This window comes from Tribolium madens, unplaced genomic scaffold (genome assembly GCF_015345945.1).
Source record: "Tribolium madens isolate multiple individuals breed KSU strain unplaced genomic scaffold, Tmad_KSU_1.1 Scaffold_3;HRSCAF=73;Tcas5.2_LG2, whole genome shotgun sequence".
Lineage (NCBI taxonomy): Eukaryota > Metazoa > Arthropoda > Insecta > Coleoptera > Tenebrionidae > Tribolium > Tribolium madens.
The window spans coordinates 12822163-12838732 of record NW_025401006.1 but is presented as its reverse complement, the minus strand read 5'-3'; the positions used below and the strand labels follow the sequence as shown (position 1 = coordinate 12838732).

At 33.5% G+C, this 16570-nt stretch overlaps 4 protein-coding genes across 7 annotated transcripts in view; 2 read left to right on the top strand and 2 right to left on the bottom strand.

Annotated features, from left to right (window-relative positions):
* The first annotated feature begins 504 nt into the window (after positions 1-504).
* Positions 505-4708, top strand: LOC123007206 (xylulose kinase). The gene is made up of 8 exons (XM_044402357.1): positions 505-654; positions 2844-3260; positions 3306-3407; positions 3459-3744; positions 3798-3942; positions 3988-4103; positions 4148-4419; positions 4466-4708. Exons 1-8 carry the CDS (start codon positions 601-603, stop codon positions 4670-4672), a joined length of 1599 nt encoding a protein of 532 aa, XP_044258292.1. The 5' UTR covers positions 505-600; the 3' UTR covers positions 4673-4708.
* LOC123007204 (splicing factor 3A subunit 1) lies at positions 4653-12433 on the bottom strand. Of its 2 annotated transcripts, none has more exons than XM_044402350.1 (9): positions 12203-12433; positions 11973-12137; positions 9294-9468; positions 8142-9243; positions 7958-8095; positions 7757-7907; positions 5072-5247; positions 4848-5021; positions 4653-4797 (listed from the first exon to the last, which is right to left on the bottom strand). In XM_044402350.1, the coding sequence occupies exons 1-9, from the start codon at positions 12294-12296 to the stop codon at positions 4696-4698; spliced, it is 2277 nt and encodes a 758-aa protein (XP_044258285.1). In that variant the 5' UTR covers positions 12297-12433; the 3' UTR covers positions 4653-4695. The 2 variants fall into 2 exon arrangements, with proteins under 2 accessions (XP_044258285.1, XP_044258286.1); XM_044402351.1 differs by having other exon boundaries at positions 7757-7847; positions 12203-12429.
* Positions 12434-12636: 203 nt separating this feature from the next.
* On the bottom strand, positions 12637-13127 carry LOC123007208 (splicing factor 3A subunit 1-like). Its single transcript, XM_044402362.1, has 2 exons — positions 12971-13127; positions 12637-12905 (listed from the first exon to the last, which is right to left on the bottom strand). Exons 1-2 carry the CDS (start codon positions 13026-13028, stop codon positions 12715-12717), a joined length of 249 nt encoding a protein of 82 aa, XP_044258297.1. The 5' UTR covers positions 13029-13127; the 3' UTR covers positions 12637-12714.
* The window catches only part of LOC123007205 (peroxidase-like), a 12247-nt gene continuing 8804 nt past the window's right edge, over positions 13128-16570 (top strand). Inside the window, exon 1 of one of the 3 annotated variants that reach the window (XM_044402352.1) lies at positions 13128-13252. In XM_044402352.1, coding sequence (XP_044258287.1) covers positions 13213-13252 — 40 coding nt within the window. In that variant the 5' untranslated portion in view covers positions 13128-13212. Of the gene's footprint in view, positions 13253-15798; positions 15895-16570 lie in introns of those variants that run through there. The other 2 variants (XM_044402353.1, XM_044402354.1) reach the window with 2 other exon arrangements.

The window sequence follows — 16570 nt, the reverse complement described above, 5'->3', positions numbered from 1 at the left end:
ATCATTGAACAAGCAACCAAGCAAACATTACACCACCACCGGTGGTGCATTTTTATTAATTTGACAAAAAGTCATAGTTGGGTGACGCCGCTTGGGGCCGACGTCGAGACGCCCTGCTTGGACGCCACAACTCCTAAGAACTGGCGGCATTTTATTTTGCTCATGTTCAGAAAACGACCGACCATCATTTATTTACTGATTGTGACGATGTCGCAACCCCATTTCCGGACAACTCTAAAGTTTTGTATTATTGGTTGCATAATCGACGCACACCTCATCAACAATCATCCACTGTTATTGTCAACAACCGAAATAAAATAACAATAATAATAATAATAATAATAATAATATTAAACACACTTGGTATTTTTTCTTAATTTCGTTGTAGTTGCTTAAATTGTTGTATTTTTGCGATAAGATAATTCCAATTAGGCCCCATAAAGCGTGATATTTCCACGGCTTCCACGTTTCTGTCAAGTGATTCATTTATCCGGAATATAATGCAATAGTATCGCGTGCCTTGACCTCGAAGTCAAGCCAACTCGTGGGTTTCTTTGCAGTACCAGATTTGGCTTTTGTTGGTGTAAAATCGTGGTAGAAATGGTGTCTGAGAGCGAACGAACCTTCCTTGGGTTGGATTTGAGTACCCAACAGGTAAGTGGAGGAATAATTGTTGTTGTAACAATTCGTTCGATCGATGTATGAAGGAAAACAAGCGCATGCGAGAATGGGTGGCATGGGACGATGGTACCGGACGAGAATGCCACCTGTTGATGGGTTGGATTACGCAACGTGTTAGGGAACCAGTGGCGGAGAGAGAGAATTCGCAAAAGAAGTTTAAATAAGAAAAAGTCTCCAAAAAGAAAAATTTTACTTTTAATCTGAAACAAAAAAAATGAATTTTCAAATGTTTTCAAAAGTCGATATTATAATGTAAAATGTTTCCGGGAATTCGCCTGTGTAAATAGGTCTGACTTAGAATTATAATTTTCGAGTTATGAATTTTTTAAGTGTATTTTTTTTGTTTATTAACTTTTTTTGTTGCGATTTTGTCAATTTTAATAAAATCACCGTTTAAAATTGAAACATTTTGAGCTATACTTTACGTAAAATGTTCCAAGAAGTCGATTGGTGACGAGAAAATAGGTGGCGGAGCAAGAGAACTCACAGGCGAAATTTACATAAAGAAAAAGTTTCCCAAAAGAAAATTTGAAAAAAGTTTCAAGCCAACAAAAAAATTTAATTTTCAAATCCCCTCAAAAATCGATGTACAATAATGTAAAATGATTCCGAGAATTCGCCTGTGTAAACTGTTCTGACTTAGAATTATAATTTTCGAGTTATGAATTTTTTTAATTTTTTGCCGATTTTGGTAAAATCACCGTTCAAAATTGAAACATTTTGAACTTTACCTAAAGTGTTCTAAGAAGTCGATCGGTGTCGAAAAAGTCAGTGGCGGAGAAAGAGAACTCACAAGACAAACTTTAAACAAAAAAATAGTTTCGAAAACACAATTTGAAAAAAAAATTGTTTCAGTCAAACAAAAAAAAACCGAAATTCCAAATCTTTTCAAAATATCTATGCAATGCAAAATGATCATAGAAATTCGTTTGTGTAAACTACTGTAAACCGTTCTGACTTAAAATTTATAATTTTTCATTTATTACTACTTTTTACTACTATTTTGGGAAAATTAACGTTCAAAATAGATACAATTAGAACTATATGATATGTAAAATGTTCCGAGAAGTCGATTGGTGTCGAGAAAACCAGTGGCGGAGCAAGAAAACATACAAGGTGAAATTTAGATAAAAAATGTAACTTCCAAAACAAAAAATTAAAAAAGTTTTAGGCAAACAAAAAAATCGAGTTTCCAAATCTCTTCAAAAATCTATATAGATATGAGGTAAAATAATCCAGGGAATTGGCCAGTGTAAACCGTTCTGATTTAAATTTGTAGTTTTTAATTTTTTATTAATTTATTATTTATTAACTTTTTTATTACTAGTTTGTCGATTTTGGTCGTCAAATTTTGAAATGTTTTGAACTATACTTTTGTAAAATATTTCGAGAAGTCGATTGATATCAAGAAAACCAGTGGCGGAGAGATAGAACTTACAAGACAACATTTAAATAAAAAAATCCAGTTTCCAAAAAGACAACTTGAAAAAAAAATATTTAAACAAAAAAAACAAAATTACAGATCTCGTCAAAAATCGATTTAATTCATAATTTTCGAGTTATAAATTTTGTTATAAAGTATAGTTTTTTAATTTTTTATTAAGATCACCGTTCAAAGTTGAAACATTTTGACCTACACTTTATGTAAAATGTTCCGAGAAGTAGATTGGTGTCGAGAAAACCAGAAAATTCCTCATGGTTCAGGCGTTATTGACAGTTTTTTTTTGCTCATCGTCTAAATTAATGATTTTCTTGATAATTTTTAGTTCTAGGACAATGATTGTTTTAAATAAGATAGCAAATTAGAAGCTGAAAAGAAGAACTTTTTCAGCTCAAACCGTTCTGAATTTGTAGTTTCAAGTTACGAATTTTGTAAATGTAATTTTCTATTTATAATTTTTTTTTGTTACTATTTTGTTGATTTTGGTAAAATCACCATTCAAAATTGGAACATTTTGAACTATACTTTATGTAAGATGTTCCGAGAAGTCTATTGGTGTCGAGAAAAACCGAAAACTCCCGACAGTTTACGCGTTATCGACGAATATAGTTTTTGTTCATTGTTACCTAAATCAGCGATTTTCTCGATAACTATTACTCGTAGAACAATGATTTTTTTTGTATAAGAAAGCAAATTAAAAATGCTTTACATTTTTTTACAGCTCAAGGCCGCCGTGGTCACCAACAGCCTCGAAATCATCCACGAAGCTTCCGTCATGTTCGACAGCGACCTCCCCGAATTCCGCACCCACGGCGGCGTCCAAATCGACAAAACCAACCCCAGCGTGATCACAGCCCCCACCATAATGTGGGTCAAGGCCTTAGACATGCTCTTAGACAAGCTCACAGTCGCCGGTGTGGATTTTTCGAAGATTGCTGCAATTTCAGGCTCGGCCCAACAACACGGTTCTGTCTACTGGCAAAAAGGCTCTGAAAAAATCCTTTCAGGACTAAACCCGGGCGAATTTTTGCACCAACAACTAGCCTCAAGCTTCACAATTGCGAATAGCCCAGTTTGGATGGATTCCAGTACGAGCAAACAGTGCAAAGAGCTGGAAAATGCAGTCGGGGGGCCTCAAGTAATTCTCCTTTTTTTTGATTAAAACTGATGAAAATTTTTGCAGAAACTAGCCGAAATTACGGGGTCTAGGGGCTATGAGAGGTTCACAGGGCCCCAAATCGCCAAAATAAAACAAACCAAACCCGAGGCCTACAAAAACACCGAAGTACCAAAAAATTTGAATGAAAAAAACCATTTTTTTCATTGTTATTTCTAGCGAATTTCTTTAGTTAGTAGCTTCTTGTGTTCACTTTTCTTGGGTAAAATCGCCCCAATTGACATTTCGGACGGGTCAGGGATGAATCTCATGGATATTAAAACGAAAAAATGGCATTTGGACTTACTGGAAACCATTGGGCCTGATTTAGGGGAAAAACTGAATGGTTTAGTACCATCGAATAGTGATGTTGGTCAAATTTCGCCGTATTTTGTCGAAAGGTATAGTTTTGACCCCAATTGTCGGATTATTGCGTGTACTGGAGACAATCCAGCATCGCTTGTGGGTAATTCCCCCAAATTTTTGACCGACAAAATTTTTACAATTTTTTTCTTCAAGGAATGAGACTAAATGAGGGTTGGCTAGCAGTGAGTTTGGGCACAAGTGACACTCTTTTTTTGTGGTTAAATGAGCCCAAAATTGTGCTAAACGGACACATTTTGTGCAACCCAATTAACCCAAACGCGTATATGGCCATGCTAGTGTAAGGGATTTTTTTTCGAAAAACCAAAAACTTTCTAATTTTTAGTTTCAAAAACGGGTCTTTGACGCGAGAAAGAGTGAGAAATGCGTGTGCTGAGTCAAACTGGGACATTTTCAACCAACTCTTAGACAGTACACCACGTGGCAATTTCGGGAATATGGGTACACACTGAATTTTTTCTAATTTTTACTAATCTCATTTTCAGGATTGTACTACGACGTTCAGGAAATCCTCCCGTTTCTTTCAGGCGATTTCAGATTTAACAAAGCCGGAGACCGTGTTTCAAAATTCACGAGTTTGGAAGTCGAAGTCCGGGCCTTGATCGAAGGCCAATTCATCGCAAGACGGGCTTATGTCGAAGACCTTGGGTTTAAATTGGACAAAAAGACGAAAATTCTCGCAACAGGAGGGGCTTCCAATAATAAAGCCATCCTCCAAGTCCTTTCGGACGTCTTTAACGCGCCTGTCTACCTCCTAGTGAGTATGCAAATTGTAGAAAAAAATAACTAAGTAACTCGTGTAGGACGAATCGAAGTCAGCCACATTAGGGGCCGCTTATCAGGCCAAACATGGACTTTTAGGCCCCCAAAGCGACTATTTCGAAGTCACATCGTGTCTCCCCCCACCACGACTTGTCTGTCAACCATATTCCGACGCTAGCGACATCTATGAACCAATGGTTGGGAGATATAGAAAATTAGAAGCTATGCTATTGGCTAATAATACGTAATTGTTTTATTGACTCAATACATTTTATTTTTTGCGACCACCTCTTTCCTTCACTTGCAATTGTATAACAGCCCCCGTGATTATATTATAGTAAGCAAGAGTGTTTGAATCCTTGAAAAACATGCCCTGGAAAAAATTAATATGAGCACAAGTTTAAAACAAGATAGTTAACTTACATCATAAAATAATTTTTGTTTCGCTGGTGGCATATTAGTTTCTTCTTGTATCTTGGATTTGATTGAAGAAACACTTTCGGAAAGTGGGACATTTAATGAAATCATTTGTCCGGTTAACTTCCATTCGGCTTTTTCGGGAACCACCGGAATTGCAATTTTAATAGATACAGGATTCTGTAATTTGACACAATTATTTTGACATGCGCACACGTGATCAAACATACCGGATTGCGCGATAAGAAAACTTCTTCAGGGATGAGGGAATCTTCATTTCGCATTTTCTTATTGGTCGGTTCCTCTTCCGGTTGGCTCTCACTCGGATGCTTGACCGGCATCCCGCCCATGGGGGGCATCTGGGGCATGGGGGTCACAAACCCGGCCATGGGAGGCGGCGCTGCCACTATTGAACATTTTTTCTCTAAGAATTATATTTTCACAACATTTGTTATATTGGATCCAAAGTGATCCGAACTGTCCCGAGTTGATACGATTTGACCCGAAGTGAGGATTTGGCGGTTCCCCACCATTAGAGAAAGAAAGTAAATATAGAAATTGTCGTTGCGTAACAAAGATGGAGATATTAGTCACGTGGTGAGTAGACTTACTCATGTGTGGGGCAGGGCGCAAGAAAATTTGAAAAAAAGTTTCAAGTAAACAAAAAATTTCAATTTTAAAGTCCCCTCAAAAATCGATGTACAATAATGTAAAATGATTCTGAGAATTCGCCTGTGTTCTGACTTAAATTCATAATTTTCGAGTTATGAATTTTTTAAGTGTATTTTTTTGTTTATTAACTTTTTTCTTACGATTTTGGTAAAACCACCGTTCAGAATTGAAACATTTTGAACTTTACTTTACGTAAAATGTTCTAAGAAGTCGATCGGTGCCGAAAAAGTCAGTGGCGGAGAAAGAGAACTCACAAGAGAAACTTTAAATAAAAAAATAGTTTCCAAAAACACAAATTGAAAAAAATTGTTTCAGTCAAACAAACAAAAAACCGAAATTCCAAATCTTTTCAAAATATCAATGTAATGCAACATGATCGTCCAAATTCGTTTGTGTAAACTACTGTAAACCGATATGACTTAAAATTTATAGTTTTCCACTTATTACTACTATTTTGGGAAAATTAACGTTCAAAATAGATACAATTAGAACTATATGATATGTAAAATGTTCCGAAAAGTTGATTGGTGTCGAGAAAACCAGTGGCGGAGCAAGAAAACTTACAAGGCGAAATTTAGATAAAAAATGTAATTTCCAAAAAGAAAATAAAAAAAGTTTCAGGCAAACAAAAAAATCGAATTTCCAAATCTCCTCAAAAATCGATATACAGGGTGAATATAAAAGTATGGAACCAAGCGGGGTTTTATTTTTAATCATTTGTCTCCAGAAAATAATAATTAATATAAATTAAAGTAATATAAAAAATGTGATCGTATTTTCAGAACGAAATTTTGTTTTGTTTTTGAGTTATGCGATTTTTTTTGTCAAAATTGCAATTTATGTGAAAAATATTTTTTTCAAAAAATTAAATATAAAGTAGATAGTTGTAATCCTTAGAGTACAGCGTTTATGAGAAAAATGATTTTATGGTGGGTTGCCATTAAAATTTTTTTTTGTAGAACTCAAAAACAAAAGTAAATTTCGAAAAAATTTATTCTTGTTAAATCATCACATTTTTATAGTACTTTATCACTCATCAATTAGTTTTTTTCAAAAAATAAATAGTTTAAGCAAAAAACCTTTGGTTCCATAGTTTTTATTCACCTGGTAGATATGAGGTAAAATAATTTAGGGAATTGGCCAGTGTAAACCGTTCTAATTTAAAATTTGTAGTTTTTAATTTTTTTATTAATTTATTATTTATTAATTTTTTTTATTACTATTTTGTCGATTTTGATAAAATCCATCGTCCAATTTTGAAATGTTTTGAACTATACTTTTGTAAAATATTTCGAGAAGTCGATTGATATCAAGAAAACCAGTGGCGGAGAGATAGAACTTGCAAGACGACATTTAACTAAAAAAATCCAGTTTACAAAAAAACAATTTGAAAAAAATCATTGAAACAAAAAAAAAACAAAATTTTCAAATCTCGTCAAAAATCTATATAATTATAATCTAGAATGGTCCGGAGAATTCGCTTGTTCTGATTTTTAATTCGTAATTTTCGAGTTATAAATTTTGATTGATATAAAGTGTAGTTTTTTTATTTTTTGCTAAGATAACCTTTCAACGTTGAAACATTTTGACCTATACTTTATGTAAAATGTTCCGAGAAGTAGATTGGTGTCGAGAAAACCAGAAAATTCCTCATAGTTCAGGCGTTATTGACAGTTATAGTTTTTGCCTTTTTGCTCATTGTTACCTAAATTAATGATTTTCTCGATAATTTTTAGTCCTAGGACAATGATTTTTTTTAAATAAGAACCTTTTCAAAAAAACTGCTTTCCAACTTTTTCGGCTCTGACTTTGTAGTTTCAAGTTACGAATTTTGTAAGTGTAATTTTTTTATTTATAATTTTTTTTTGTTACTATTTTGTTGATTTTGGTAAAATCACCATTCAAAATTGAAACATTTTGACCTACACTTTATGTAGTAAAATGTTCCGAGAAGTAGATTGGTGTCGAGAAAACCCGAAAATTCCTCATAGTTCAAGCGTTATTGTTCATTGTTAGCTAAATTAATGATTTTTTTGATAATTTTTAGTCCTAGGACAATGAGTTTTTTTTAAATAAGAACCTCTTCAAAAAAAGTGCTTTCCAACTTTTTCGATGCAAAACGACACGATTTGACCCGCAGTGAGGATTTGGCGGTTCTCCACCATTAGAGAAAGAAAGTAAATATAGAAATTGTCGTTGCGTAACAAAGATGGAGATATTAGTCACGTGGTGCGTAGACTTACTCATGAGTGGTGGAGGGCGCATGGGTGCCATAGGTGGCGCTGGCATCATCATAATGGACGTCTGTGGCAGCATCGTAGCTTGCTGTGGAACCTGTACGATGGTTTGAGTTTGTGTTTGCATAACTGCTGATACCGGTGTGGTTTTAACCGGCTAAGCAATATATACAAAATGAGAAATGAACGAAATTTGTTCATACTTACCGGATTCGGATTTGCGAGAGGTTTCGCTGAGATAATAGCAGCAGCTGCAGCTGCAGCACTAACCTTAGCTTGTGCTTTACTTTGTACGTTTTTCGGTCCAATTTTCTCTTTTTCTTCATCAGGTAGTAGCCCTTTCACCTGAAACCAATCCAAGTCACGTACGAACGAAGCGAGTGTTGCATACTTTATGTATTTGATGAATCTGTTCCTCTAGTGTGATGTTAGCCCTTGCGGCCCTTGTTGCCGCTTCAACACTTGACGTATGCCCATCCCAGGTGACTTTCTCATCTTTTCTTACATCCTCCTCGCCGATTTTTTTACCAATCGCTGTTTCCTCATCCCCAACACCGAAAATATCAGTTCGACGTTCGGCTAAAAGTTTCAAACTGGCATCAATGGCGGTACCACCAGCATAAACCGTCTCTTGATTCAACTTTTCCGACACATGTTTATCCCTTTGTTCGACCCAACGAGGATCAAGAAGGCCAATCCTCATATGTTCTTGTACTTTACTCGCTGGAATTTTCTCACCGGTGATTGGCGAAATGAGATAATCATCACCAACAGTAGGCCGTGTTACTTTCACAGCTTGCTTGGGATCGTATTTCTTAACGACGACTTTATCAGGAACTGGGGGTAGTGGTGGTTGGATACTGGGTTGATTTGTTTGTTTTTCATCGCCTTCTTCATCGGAACTTTCTTCTTCCATGTCTTGGACTCGATTGTCATCTTTGCGTTGACCGGTACGATCCTGCATGGTACTTAAACCTTCATCGACTGATTGTGCTTCCTCTTCATCACTTTCTAGTTGCATTTCGATGTCTTCACCTTCTTCGAAGCGCTCCTGGATGAGTAAACGTGCACCGACTTCTTCGGGGGTGGTAGGTGGTGGAAAATTACCAATTTCGAAGGGTTGGTAATCAACAGTTTCGACAACGACGAAATCATGCCAATCAATTTGGGCATAAGCCACTCTCTCCCTCTCCAAAATCTCCTCCTGTTTGGCTTTTTGTTGCTCCTGGTAGCGCAACCATTCCGCTCGGTATTTTACCTGTTCTAAGACAGCTTTCGCACTTCGAGCCTCATCTCGAAGTCTCTGTTGCATGCTTTTCGGCGGAATCAAAACTTTTGTATACTGTTCTAATAATTTGGTAAAATATTGAAATAAAGAGTGTTGAGGACGAAGAAAATCAAATTGGAAATTGCGCTGTTCGCGATTCATTAATTGAGTTAAGAATTGGCGCCCATTACGGGCCACGAATTGTGCAGTGAGCTTCACAATGTCCCTAAGAATAACACTGTAATGTGAAAATCACTAAAATAGGAAATTTCTTACAAATCTAACGCCGAAATTGATGGAGGATCAGCGATAAATTCAAATTCTGGTGGAGGATCTTTAGGAACAAAAGGTTGTTCCACTTGTTTTAAAATCTCCTGTTGTTTTTGTTGCGCAGCTGCGGTGACTGAGAGTTTCGATATGGCAGCAGGAAGGGTTTGGGTCGGTTCTTGCCCTTTTAAAAATACATTAGAAGGGTTTGTGACGAAATGAAGTTGGTACTACTGTAGGACGAATCAGAAATTGTCGCTCTCGGAAAGATAAGTCATGGTGCTCAAGGCGCAAAACCGAACACTAATATATGGCTAATTTTCATCATAAGAAATGAAATTTTCGACTTTTAAGTCATTTAGTACAAAGAAACTCAAAAAATACGTAATTTTTTAAACTCGATCCAACAACGTTTTATCTATGCACTTCTTCAAATCTCTAGGACTAATTTTGCCATCAGGTTTCCCATTTGAGTTGTAATATACTATACCACAAAAAGTATGGAACCAAGCGTTTTTTCGTAAACTAAGCACTTTACGAAAAAAATTATTAATGTAGCGTAAAGTACAATTAAAATGTGACTATTTATCAAGAATAACATTTTTCGAAATTTCTTGTAGTTTTCGAGTTTTGAAAAAAAATTTTTTTTTAATGACAACCCACCATGATAATTTTTTTAATTAAAGATTATGATCTAAAAATGACCTCTAATTAAATAAAATTGTTTTTTAGCCAGTACTTTTTTTAAATAAAATGTTAAAGTTGATACATCAGATTTCCCATTTGAGTTGTAATATACTATACCAGGTGAATAAAAAGTATGGAACCAAGCGTTTTTTTCGTAAAAAGCACTTTACGAAAAAAATAATTAGTATAGCGTAGAGTACAATTAAAATTGACCATTTATCAAGAATAGCATTTTTCGAAATTTCTTTTAGTTTTCGAGTTTTACATACATAATATACTATACCAGGTGAATAAAGAGTATGGAACCAAGCGTTTTTTTCGTAAACTAAGCACTTTACGAAAAAAATTATTAATGTAGCGTAAAGTACAATTAAAATGTGACCATTTATCAAGAATGACATTTTTCGAAATTTCATTTAGTTTTCGAGTTTTGGAAAAAAAAATTTTTTAACGGCAATGCACCATGATAATTTTTTAAATTAAAGATTATAATCTAAAAATGACCACTAATTAAATAAAATTGTTTTTTAGCCAGTACTTTTTTAAAAATAAATTGTTAAAGTTGAAACATCAGATTTCCCGTTTGAGTTGTACTATTCTATACCAGGTGGATAAAAAGTATGAAACCAAGCGGTTTTTTTTCGTAAAAAGCACTTTACGAAAAAAATAATTAGTGCAGCGTAAAGTACAATTAATATGTGACCATTTATCAAGAATAACATTTTTCGAAATTTCTTTTAGTTTTCGAGTTTTGGAAAAAAAAATTTTTTAACGGCAACCCACCATGATAATTTTTTAAATTAAAGATTATAAACTAAAAATGACCACTAATTAAATAAAATTGTTTTTTAGCCAGTACTTTTTTTAAAATCAATTGTTAAAGTTGAAACATCAGATTTCCCATTTGAGTTGTACTATTCTATACCAGGTGAATAAAAAGTATGGAACCAAGCGTTTTTTTTCGTAAACTAAGCACTTTACGAAAAAAATAATTAGTGTAGAGTAAAGTACAACTAAAATGTCACCATTTATCAAAAATAACATTTTTCGAAATTTCTTTGTTTTGGAAAAAAAAAATTTTTAAACGGCAACTCACCATGATAATTTTTTTAATTAAAGATTATGATCTAAAAATGACCTCTAATTAAATAAATATTTTTTTTAGCCAGTACTTTTTTTTAAATTAAATTGTTAAAGTTGATACATCAGATTTCCCATTTGAGTTGTAATATACTATACCAGGTGAATAAAAAGTATAGAACCAAGCGTTGTTTCGAAAACTTAGCACTTTACGAAAAAAATAATTAGTGTAGCGTAAAGTACAATTAAAATCTGACCATTTATCAAGAATGACATTTTTCGAAATTTCTTTTAGTTTTCGAGTTTTGGAAATATTTTTTTTTTAAACGGCAACCCACCATGATAATTTTTTAAATTATAGATTATGATCTAAAAATGACCTCTAATTAACTAAAATTGTTTTTTAGCCAATACTTTTTTTTAAATAAATTGTTAAAGTTGATACATTAGAATTCCCATTTGAGTTGTAATATACTATACCAAGTGAATAAAATGTATAGACTCAAGCGTTTTTTTCGTATACTAAGCAATTTACGAAAAAAATAATTAGTGTAGCGTAAGAATAACATTTTTCGAAATTTCTTTTAGTTTTCGAGTTTTGGAAAAAAATTTTTTTTAAACGGCAACCCATCATAATAATTTTTTAAATTGAAGATTATGATCTAAAAATAACCTTTAATTAAATAAAATTGTTTTTTAGTCAGTACTTTTTTTAAATAAATTGCGAAAGTTGCGTATTCTTATCAATAGAGATCGGACACCAGTTATTATAAAAATTAACATCATTTTAGAGGTTCAAATATTGCTTCATATTTATGAATAACCCTGTATACTATTTCGCAATAGACAGTACTGCCAACTTAATTCGAAATCACAGGCCACGTGATCAAAACATAAATAGGATTTTAATTTTTTCCTCACCTTTTCCCTCTCGAAAATCGTTGACTTTGTGCTGGTAATACGCATGATAGGGATCACCGGGATTCAGGAAATTGAATTTGGGATTCCCCAATTCGTTCTGTCGGATTCGGGCCTCAAATTCGGGGCCGTTTCTCGCCACAAAACTGGCTGTTTTATCGACGATATCTTAACAAACTTTCAGGAAAAATACAATCTAACCTAAATTTCCCTGAAATTTTCACAAAGGATACTTCTCACCTCGGGTGGTGGATAAATAATACCCACCACTGGATTTATAGGTCCAGGATCGTCAGGATTCGGATTATTGGCTTCCAAAGCCGGCATTTTTCTATTTTTTTTTCACAGAAAGATAACGAACACGATTTTTCACAAACGCTTGGTCAACGTACAAATGACAGATGTTTGACAATTGACAGATTTTAGTGCTGCCCTCTTTGGCGTTTTTAGTTTGGTAACTTTTGTTATTGAATTTTTACTTACAATGGATGAGTTTTTATTATATTTTTGATCAGTTTGTGTCAGATTAGTATGAGTTTGTGTTATAAAATCAGCACCAGAAGCTGTCTTTGTGTGAAACCTGGTTAACTTCCCACTTCCTAGTGTGCTATGAACGAGGGGGGGAGGTTGTAATGAAGGGGGAGGTTCAAAAATGAAACTGGAGGCATTACCTACTTGATTTATTTTATTAAAAATTAATTAATTTAAATAAAACAGTCAATGAGCAATTATTTAGTTTTTGAATTTACAATTCCCAAAAATGCTTTCCCTCTCGGTTCTCTCGCAAATCGTTGACTTTATGCTGATAATACGCGTGATAGGGATTAACGGGATTCAGGAAATTGAATTTGGGGTTCCCCAATTCGTTCTGTCGGAGTCGGGCCTCAAATTCGGGGCCGTTTCTCGCCACAAAACTGGCTGTTTTATCGACGATATCTTAACAAACTTTCAGGAAAAATACAATCTAACCTAAATTTCCCTGAAATTTTCAAAAAGGATACCTCTCACCTCTGGTGGTGGATTACACACCCGATTCGGATCAGCATTCAAACCTGGCATTTTTATTATTTTTTTTTTTACAGAAAACGGTTTTCTAAACGCTTGATTAGTTATTTGACTTTTGACAGAAAAGTTTGACAATTGCCAGATTTTGTGCTGCCCTCCATTAGCGACGCTTGTAAGTTAGGAGTTGTGCGTTCTTGGGTTGGTAAGGTTGATAACCTGGTGGTTTGTTATTGTTTATATGCGGGAAAATTTCATTTTTGAGCGAATTTTTCCAATGGGTGAGTTATTTATTGTATTTTTGATCAATTTGTGTCAGATTAGTATGAGTTTGTGTTATAATATTGGTACCAGAAGGCGTCTTTGAGTGAAACCGCGATGGAAATTTCCACGATCGTAACGGCCTAGTTTATTCTTAGTGTGCTATGAATTGTTTTTTGACAATTTTGGAGGGTTGCAATGAAGGGAGGGGTTCAAAAATCAAACTGGAGGCATTACCTACTTGATTTATGATTTTTATTACAAATTAATTTATTTAAATTTAAATAACTCAGTCAATTGTGTTAATTGTTTAGTTTTTTAAATTATAATTCCCAAAAGTGTTTTTTTTTAATTGTTTTTTGCGTCTTGACCCACTTAAAAGGCCAATCTAGTCGATGATGGTATAATAAAGAAACACGCAGAAGCATCACGTGGGGTGGTGTCCTCCCCGTCCCATATTTGACCCATTTTCAATTTTCTGTCATAAAAAGTGTCATAAATCGATCAAAATAACGGTTTTTGAAATTACTGTTATTTCGGATATTTTAAAGTATAAACTCGTCTTGCGTTTCTAGAATCTTCGATAAGTGTTAGGCAACTTCAAAACATTTGAAACGTTTTTAATAAGTCGATTCAAATTTTTTTTTTAATTTTTTGACAGTTCGGTTCGTTGTTACTTAGCAACTGACTCTCAAATTTGACAATTATTGACAGTTTGGTTCGTGTTGCCTGGCAACGAAATTTAAAATTATATATTGTTTGACAGTTTTGGTGACAGTTGCGTAAACTTTGAATGATTTTTGTCAAATTGACATTTTATTAAGAAAAAAATTCGCGTATCAGAGTCAAAAGTAACTTCCAAAAGATAATTTTGAGTATAATATAATTGTTTACTCGTTAAACTGACGATACGACGCATTTATTTTTAGAGCAATTAAGATTCAAATCTACTGAAGTCACGTTTTACATGTTTATTGCTGATTCTGTTAATCATAGACAAACCAAACGAAAAAATATCATGTTTTTCTGTGTTTATTCAATTTTTATGGAAAATATGAACTGTCAAATTTGACATTTATTGTCAGTTCATGTTGCGTGGCAACGAAACTTAAAATTGACAATTTGGTTCAGTATGGACAAAGGTCCGGTTTTTGTTGTTCAGTTTTATTTTTTTGCTGATTCGAAAACTGATAAAATCTTATTTTTCCGGGAATGACTCAAAAATATTATCATGTATTTGAACCCAATGACGCACGGCCGTGCCCCCAAAGATTGTGAGTTTGTGCACTTTGGAATCGTTTTCTTACATTTTTTCCTCCATTTCAAGACGCAATGTTATCAATCAATGGATGAGAGAGCAAAGAATATTTACTTTGTCTAAAAATAGATAACTTGTCGTTACTACTTACTACAGGTAGATTGTAATTTATTTAAATATTCACAAATAAACAACAAGTTCTTAGCACATACCTGAAATTTGAGTGATTTGAGTGAAAATCTGTTAAAGTTACAGTCTTGGAGGTCAGAGGTGACATTTTTCAAATCACATAAACTGTATTTTTACAGATTTTTCGGTTATAAATAGAACAATTTTCCAATTATCGTTATTTTCATGTCTGGTAATTAGTTTAAAAGTCATGCAACAAAACAACAACAAAATAATAAGTTTCTGATTTAACTTGTTTTTTAATATCTTTCAATTTGAAATGGGTATTGAATCAATTGGAACTCTTTTACAAGCTAATAAAACCAAATTGACAATTTAAAGCGTAATAATTGACAATTATTTTATCTGAATGTGCTTTTTTCAATTATTTGGCTAATTTAAATGAAAGAAAAAACTTGACTAAATTCAATTTCCGTCTTTATTTCTTGTTTGTCAGATAATTTAATATTTGCGTAAACTAAGAAGGTAATCGTTTTATTTCCTCAAATAGATTATTATGTTTTGCTTAAACAATGGTTTCATTCACAAGTAGCTTAAATCGTTATTTAATAATAAACGTCTTCGTTTGCTTTATTTCAACTTTTTCGTGGTCTAGGGATTTTAGTTTTGTCTTAATTAACAATTTTCTTTATTAATTAAATGAAGTAGGTATAGAAAAACATACAAAATTATGGTGGTTACCTAGCAACTGGTAACGTTGCTAGGTGATGATGTACAAATCTCAAACTTTGATTTGTTTGTTACCTAGCAACTGATTTTTTACATGGCAATCTTGTTTATTTTCCAGTGGTGAAAATGCTTTGAAAGCTTTCCATTGTCCTGACCTGTGGAAAATTCGACCTGTCTGCGATAAAATGATAAGATAGTGGAATTAATAATATGCTGCAGAAATACATACCAAGAAATGAAAAGATAACGATTCGTGAAAAATAATAAATTAGAATTTATGGTTGATGTTAATTGGAATTTGTAGTTTAGTTTAATCAAAAATTTTAATGATTGTGATTCATGCAAGAATTTCCTTCAGATATTTGAAAAAATTGCGATTTGTAAATTTGGTGATTCAAATCATATCTCTATAAATTGGTCACGTGACTCTGACTTTATATAAGTGGTGCCGCGCACTTGGCGCTTTAGTTTAGTTATCGAAGCCTCTCATAGGTGTAGCTTCATTTTTATAATCCAATTATTTGTTATTTGTTTTTTTTTCTAAATGTGAGTATTGTTCAATTGTGCTAACTCTACTAACCGATTTTATCGCAATTTTATGGACAATAAAAGTAATTTATTCTAACACTGTTTTGATTATTTTCCGTGTTGTGTTTGTGTGGTGAAACTTGGTCACAATCAAAATCATTCAGTGCCCTCGTGAGGCTTTCGTAACCGTTTATTGACAATATTACCTATTCCTTGTAGAGAGTTGTTTGTTGACAACTTTATAAGAAAGTAACCGGCTGTGTGTTCACGCATCATTCACGTGCACACATTCCAACTCGATTTTTTTCATTCTTTAAACTCAAAATTCGACCAAAGCCCTGACCTGGACGAAAATAACCAACCAGGTGTGAAAACAACAAGTTTTTGCGCCGATAAACAAACACACAATCTAATTTTAGAATACAATGAAGAAATATAAGAAAAAAAAATTAATAAATGCGATTTAAAAATTTTGACTTTTATACCGGGTGAGTCATAATTGCTGTCACAGAGGGTGTCGATTTTATTACTGAAACTACGGAAATCATTTTTTGCCGTATTATACAGTTGTCAGATTTGCATTCACTGAAATAATTTTGAAAAATATGAGGGGTTCCATTATTCCAGGACCGTACCCAACTTTTTTTTTCAAATGACAAAGTGCATATTTTTTTCCACATTCGTATTTGCTTTG